Below are 7,889 nucleotides of genomic sequence, written 5' to 3' on the forward strand. Positions count from 1 at the left end.
TCAGTATCCAGCAACAAGCTAGCTTCTCTAAATCGATTAACTTCGCAAATGAGAATGTCAGAAAGTGACTCAGTTTTTATCGATGTTTTTAGTATTCTAAGTTATCGTGTCGAAAATAGTGTCCCCAGACAAATAATAATTAGTAGGCATGGTGGGATTAATAGACATGGCCTTCTAAGGTGTTAGACATGAATTGCCGCCTTCTACAACCATGCCATTACTACATCGATGAAACCCTAGAATATGATCACTTTCGCATGGGAGGAAAAGAGACGAAGTATTTTTATCATGTGGGTTATTACCATCTAAATTTACCAAAAAGTTTGTATTCTTCTCAATTCACTGTTCTTGGCCTCATGTGCTAGATCACCTGCCGTTCTTCTTTCTTCTTTTTTCCAAACGAATCTCTGAAGCGAAAAAAATCCCCACCTTCAGATGTTACTAGCTAGGAATGCTCCTTAATTTTTTACCTCTCTAAGCTCACAAACGCTATTCTAATTTTGGATACGAGTTTTTTTTCCAGATGATCTGTTTCCCACTTTTTTCGAAATCCAACGGCTCTTTTACTCTTGGTATGATTTGATCGTTGCACCATCTTTAACAAACACAAGTGCTATTGTGTTTTTGTCATTATTGTTTTATAAGAGCTAGCCTTGATGAAATGGTGAATTCTCAACGTGTGTCAGTACACGAGTGGTGATTCAATATATTTTGGTTCTCAAAGCTGGGATTTGACATGATCTTTAAGGAGTTGTGCAGATTGTTATTAAAATCTCCCCTTGTTGTAAAGTTTCATATCTCCTTTATTCTCTGGGGCCTGGATGTTCCGACCCATTTGGAAAAGGTTTAGTGTGAATAAATTGGAGTATCTTCTTAATAGAAATGCATGTCTTGTCCAGCATCATCTTTACATATCAAACAAAATTGGGTAGTTGGAGATCGAGGAAATGGGTGGACGATTGTTGTTAATCATGATTGTAGATTCAGCTTAAAAACTATATTTTACTCCCAGTGCGTTCCTATTTCCACCTGAAAAATCTGTGGCAGCTGATAATCTACTGGACTTAACTAGGGTTTGTTGCTAATAAAGAAGTACAAATTAGGACAGACACTGCAATATCCTAGAAAAGGGCAACATCATGCATGCATGCACTGCAATTAATGATGATCAGTCATGTCTTCTTTGGTATAAAACAAAAACCACAAATAATTACTGGTTTGATAACCTACAAATTATATAAGAAAATGAGCAACATCCATAAATATGTGCATCTATGTTAAAATAGGGGTGCTGTACTCGTAAATAAATTACAAATTAACGTAATTTTATATCATTTGTTTAAGGTCCATTTGAATTCAGGGATAACATAAAATAATTTTAGATAAAAGATAAAAATTAAAAAAAAAATATTATTAGAATATTATTTTTTAATATTATTATTATTTTAAGATTTGAAAATGTTGAATTGAGATTTAAAAAAGTTGAATTATTTATTATATTTTATATGAGAATTTGACAAAGTTATAATGATGAGAATTTGACAAAATTGTAATGATGAGATGAAATATTTTTTGAATCCAAAATAAGTAATTCATTTTATGATAAAAATAATTTTATAATCTAATGTACAATATTAAATTACATTATTTAATAAAATTATTATTGTATAATCAATTTGTTGTTAAAATAGATTCATTTCTTCCCCCTTAATGATTAATGCTTCAAATAGACGAAAGAAATACTGTTGCTTCTGCATCTCTATCATCTGTAGCAAACTGATCTCATGGTTTTCTTCTGTATAAGTAGTAGTACTTGACTCGAGAGGAATTAAACAGGTTTGGTAAAAGCAAACACGTGAGAGACGCGTACAAAAGCAACATATTTTTAATTCCGAAATAACATTTACCAAGATCTTATGATCTTCAAGATACAGATTGCTTTGGGCCAAAAATAAAAATTCAAAGATATGATCATTGCTTGTGGGTTATAGCTAAAGGAATCGTATCTTTATATTATTGTATTCTATATATATTAACTCTTCTTTTACTTCCAAAAGCTCGTGTTTTCTTAAGTATTCACTACAAGAAAAATAGATTTTTATGACTATTTAATTACGATAAAAAGATTATTTGTGATCAAAACAGATTTATTTTAACTGTAAATAATCATTGCGCTAGAATTAACTGGTCACAAATAAACAGTTTTCTTATAATGATTATACGTGATGACGGTAATAAGAGAATGTGAAACTTATCGGAGTTTCTTCTAAGATATTCGTTTCTGGTTGCACGTCGTACAAAAAGGAAAAAATTTGTTAGAAGGTACGTACTAGAATCAATTGCCACATAATCGTATTGAATTATTTCGATTATTGAATTATTTTATTCTCAAATCAGTATATAGATCAATATATCATTTACATTTTTATTTAAATAATAAAATTTAATTTGTATGATTCAAACTCTAAAATTTATTTTCTTAATTAAATTATATCATATAAGTACTTTACTAAATATATTCTATACACCAACTTGAAAATAAAATCTTTCTATCACATTACTGGCCAAGATCATCAATACGTAATATATGATAATATTAAATTATAAATAATTTAATGATAATAATCATGAGCAAGTTTTCATGATTTAAAAAAAAAAAAAAAAACAAATATAGAACTGCAATCTACACATTTTTCATCCCTATTTCATGACACTTGGCAGTCATGCAAAAAGTTGTTATACAAAAGATTGCACTTGACCCTTAAATTGGGGAAATTCCCATGTTTGAATGGCTCGGGAAAGGTCCTACACTCGTCATATAATCTGAAACTTGCAAGATAAGGCACGTACAGTACTGTGTCTTCAATCTGTTTTATAACCTAATGCTTTACTCAAAATAGGTGCGTGTCTCCATGCAGCAGGCCAGCATGATTGCTAATTTGCTACAATGATAAAGGTCGCCTAAAATCTGCTTAATTTACCCTATATTAAGGGAAGGAAATTTATAAGTGCCCTCATCCAACTTTAGAGATTTAAATATGATAATATTACCAAAAAAAAAAAAAAAAAAAAAAAATTTTAAAGTTTGATGGCATATATGTATGTGTATGTGATTTTCGACTCACCATTATATCGAGATTGATTATCATTTTATTAAGCACCGTCTTTGACAATGTACCTTACTTCTTTGCTCCATCTCCTCTAAAGACCCGCTTGCTAATATTTTTATTAAATCTCATCTATCCGGTCTATTTTGTGATATTGCTTCCAAACTCAAATTGGTTAATTCCCTTGATGGAGGATGTTGATTTTATATTACTTTAATTAGAATACTTCCTTATTTCAATTGGTCTCATAAATAAGCACTTTCACTATACATAATATCAAAAATAACAGAATTATCCTTCACATTCCATTTTCACTTATTTTTATCATTCCCCTTTTTCTAAAACTTCCGGGAAAACCCTTCTCCTTAACATATATCTGAGCGTTTTCCAAGAAACTTCATTTAAGGATAGAATGATTGAATAAACAGATGTATTTACAGGGATGACTTGTGATTATCGCAAAATCAATTATAACCATTTTCACAAAATGCAAAAATATATATTTCCACAAAAGTTTTGTCAAAAATCTCAATGAATGCTGTGCCATTTTTTTTTTTTTTTTTTAGGCAGAGATTGACTGTTGTTGGCAAATGTGGGTCCTTGCCAAACTATTTAAACCCTCTATCCAATGCAGTATTGTTCCCTAAAGTGCGAGGAGTAACAAGAAAGAAAATCTGAAGCTGCTGGGAAAATTGGTTCAATGTCTTCGGCTAAAGTTGGGGGTTCCTGCCAAACTATTTCCAAGTTCAGTACTTTGCGCCGCATCAGAAAGCTATAAATATATATATATATATATATATATATATATATATATATATATATCGAATGATTCATGCAGGTTATTATAAGTACCAAAATATGCTGTATAGAATAAGCTAAAGAAAAATTTTACTCATAATCTCTATACTATACACCACACATAATTTTTTATCTTTTAACTTTTTCTCATAGGAAGTATGTGGTATGAATAAATCTTCTTATCAGTTACTATTCACTACCCCCACACCCCACACCTTATGTGGCAAACTGGATTGTGAACCGATTCTTGCCCCAACCCCTCAATCTCGATCCCGCTCAAAAGAAGCTAGCACGATGAGAGAGCTTGAGAAGAGAGAGGTTGAAGAGACAGAGCTTGAGGAGAGAGAGAGAGAGAGGTTGAAGGTAATGAGTCTTGACATATAAAAAAAATTGTCAGGTGTAGGGTGTGAGAGTGAATAATGACTGATGTATAGCAAAACTCATGAGATATAGAGATGATGAGTAGAATAACTCAATTAGTTTGGTAGAAATAAAATAAAAAAAATATGATGTATAGTGTATGAGATGATGAGTATCAAAGCTCATTGATATTATTCTTTACAGGACAATGATACTTAACAATACCCTATTTCACAACCATAGACTCATAGTCAATTATCAACAAAAAATACCATTTTTTTTAATTTTTAATTTTTTGTATTATTTTTTAAATAACACTACTCATTTGCTTTACATACTTGAAAATAAAATAATTACATTAATATTTGATCAGTAAAATATTTAAGATCACGAGTAAATATTTAGGTTAGTAAAATAATAAAAATTAAAAATAAAAGGGACGCCCCATGCACAGTACTTGCGTCATTAGGTTTTTAAGACCACGAGTTTTTAGCTTATAGCTTTTAAACCTAAACTTTGGTTAGATTGAATTAAAGACTCATCTCCACTTTTCATAACTTTCTTTTTATAATGATTTAATTAAAGTCCCATTTTAATCAGATTTGTGACATGCGTTTAATTTTAATACGTATTTTGATTATATGTCATAATAAGTGTTTTGTCTTTTTTTTTTTTGGTAAAATTTTATTTATTTTCCTTCAATTCTGAGGCCAACTCATGGGGGTAGGACTTCACTAATTAGATATATATTTGTTCTTTGTTTGTATATGGGTAGTGTATAGAGTTTTCCTTCAACCATCTGAGCTACTACGAAATTTCAGGCAATTTACGTTGAATTTCAGTACCTTCATGTGAAGAGAAGATTGTAGCCAGTGGCATTAGAGAGAATTCACTTCTCGCCATCTCCTCAAAACGTCACGCATTGATGATGTAATAAGATAAATGTTGTTCTTTATGTTTATTTTTGAGATCTTCAGTCATGCCAGCTGACGTGTCATGTTTTAAGTGACTTTTCATTAAAGTATTGACCTATGAAGCAATTTAAAATAGATATAATATTTTATTTAATAAAAATAAATCTATAAACTGATGTAATTTGATGCGGTACGTTAGATTGTAAAGTTATTCTTATTATAAAATAGATCTAACATATTATATAAAATCACATTAATTTATAAATTTATTTTTATAGAATCTCTTTATTCTTATAATATTTCTCTTTAAAGATGCTATATCAACGACTTAGTATGGTTGGTAAATGTAATAAGTGGCCACATCAGAGAAGGCAGAAGCGCCATGCCTCCACACCGACCAACCCAACTATCTGTTCAACACTACAGAGATGGTTATTCTGGAATCCACTTTAAGAAATCAAATGCAGTGTCCACCAATTTTTTCCTTCTCTTATGAATTGAACGAACCTTCCTTGCTCATTTGGAATGGTGGCATGGAATTTTATATGCCAGATGCAGTTTCGTTACGTAGAACTGGACAATGAATTAAGACGGATCAAATTAATCAACTAGATTGAAAATTGAAAAATGGGTTATGCATAAACGTACGAGATGAGAATTCCATAAACAGGCAAAACAGAGCAGCCCTGCTGCCAAAAAGATCAAGAAACGAAGATTTGTTTTACTCAATCCCCCCAAAAAAGAGATCAAGAAAAGCATTCTTATGGAGATCTTGGATAATTAAAAACCCATATGCTCATGTCCAAGTCACTTTACAAACTATGTACGGCTGTAATAAATTTGGATGAACAAAGAATCCAAAGAAAGGTGAAACACCTCTTGCCTTCACCATGGCAGCAAAAGAGTTCAAGATGCCACAATAAAGCTCTTAGCGGCTTTATTTGCTAGAATTGGAAGAAGCCATTTCTTCAGCCCCTTAAGCCGGTTCATGAAGGCCTAACATGTGGCCATCAATACATCTCATGGATGCAACCTGATCCCGAGAAAATACACAAGACCTTGTAAGATACTGGATAGACTTCAAATTAAGCAGAAGATGTCGATAGAGATTAAGGACATTACCTTTCCATGGATTTCATATTTGATGGGACCATCTAATTCAGCTCCTAATGCCATCAATTTTGTCACTGTACTGTTGATGTCAGTCACTGTGAATGATAGAAGTGAAGAGTATCCGTTCTGCGCGATATGGTCACTGTGAAAATGGATTAGCAGCTGAAATGTTCAACAGCGTCTCTTTTGAAGTTAGAATCTTGTGAAGTAGTTTTTCCCACTCCTTGTATCAACTATAACTTAAAGAACTTGTGAAACCAGAAAAGAGGCCAAAACTATTTTGTACCTCATTGTGAATAATAAACAAAGAAAAACCAGAAGCATGACCAAAATTATGCAGAACGTATGGATTGCAGGCTATGGACATTCAGATTGCTTTGAAAGTTGACACGTTAGTTTTGTATATAAAGTGGCAGGCGACATGGTTAAACACCATATTACATCACCAGAAGAGTTTTTAAAAAGATTATCATGTTAGCCAAACTGTATGAATTTCAAGTACCTAGAAGAGTTCTTGAAAATACGAGAGCCCAGGTAAAACTCATTTATAAGTTAACCGGTCAAGAAGTATACCGCCCAAACTGAATCAATTTCAAGTAGCCATTTGAATTCCCCCTCCCCTCTATTTTCCACACGCACAAGGAGGATAAACTTCATATCCATGATTAGATCAACACAAGCATTAAAGCAGCAAATTCACAAGAAGCAAAAAGTTCCTATAACAACATACCTAACGAAACATTGCAAATCAATCATGTGTCCTACGTATTGGCTACTACGTGGAGGGAATATTTTTCGATATAACGTGCAACTCTTAAAGGAAAATGTGTATACACTGATTACAGCATGCGGGTTTAAAGCGCAGCAAACAAGTTCCATTAAAATATATGTGTTGTATTACATTCCAGATGACAAAAAGTGCAGTGATAACCATAGTACCAAAAGCAAATCGATGGATAAAACGCTCCAGCCTACCCCTTAGTCACCAAATTGAAGTAAACAGAAGTTATAATCCTGTATCTAGTCTTTTGTGGGCAATTCATCAAGCACAATCAACGCATTGGGTACAAATAAGGTAATGTGAGCATTGAATTACCTGGGGGATTGCATGAGGCCGAGTTTGAGAGGACCGGATTGGAGTTCGGCCCAACGGAGAGTGCAAACGTTGACGGTGAAGTCCAATCCCTCCGAGTAGAAACGAGCCGCTTTGGGCACGTCCTTGTGCAGCTGTAGTAACCATCTAAACGACACCGCCGCCATCTCCCTCTCTCTCTCTCTTTCACTCTCGCACGCACGCCGCACACAGTCACAGAGTCACAAAGGTCAACCCAATCATCCGAATGCTCTATACCTAGTAAATGGGCTGACCACCATGGAAACGGCTTGCCGTTGTTGTGGGATATAAAGGCACGTCGTCTGCTCGATGTAGCCTCTACATGCAAACGACCTGCTCGAGTTATATTGGTTCGAGTTGAATGGGCTTAGCTTTTGATCCTTCAAAAATGGCGCATCAATACATTTATTTATTTATTTTTATATCAACCAAAATCCTCTTCTTGAAAAAGATGGATTTTTCTGGTCTAAATAAAGTAAAAAA

General features: G+C 33.0%; 1 protein-coding gene across 1 annotated transcript; it reads right to left on the reverse strand.

The window, feature by feature from the left end:
• Positions 1-5,925: 5,925 nt before the first annotated feature.
• Positions 5,926-7,733, reverse strand: LOC108997305. Its single transcript, XM_018973512.2, has 3 exons — positions 7,389-7,733; positions 6,302-6,434; positions 5,926-6,212 (listed from the first exon to the last, which is right to left on the reverse strand). Exons 1-3 carry the CDS (start codon positions 7,550-7,552, stop codon positions 6,156-6,158), a joined length of 354 nt encoding a protein of 117 aa, XP_018829057.1. The 5' UTR covers positions 7,553-7,733; the 3' UTR covers positions 5,926-6,155.
• Positions 7,734-7,889: the final 156 nt, after the last annotated feature.

Source organism: Juglans regia, chromosome 9 (genome assembly GCF_001411555.2).
Source record: "Juglans regia cultivar Chandler chromosome 9, Walnut 2.0, whole genome shotgun sequence".
Lineage (NCBI taxonomy): Eukaryota > Viridiplantae > Streptophyta > Magnoliopsida > Fagales > Juglandaceae > Juglans > Juglans regia.

Excerpts from the sequence above, each read along its gene's own strand:
- LOC108997305 (XM_018973512.2), bottom strand. The coding sequence starts at position 7,552 with ATGGCGGCGGTGTCGTTTAGATGGTTACTACAGCTGCACAAGGACGTG. Across the intron at positions 6,435-7,388 it reads GGCCTCATGCAATCCCCCAG|TGACCATATCGCGCAGAACG; the intron begins GTAATTCAATGC and ends CCATTTTCACAG. Across the intron at positions 6,213-6,301 it reads AATATGAAATCCATGGAAAG|GTTGCATCCATGAGATGTAT; the intron begins GTAATGTCCTTA and ends TCTCGGGATCAG.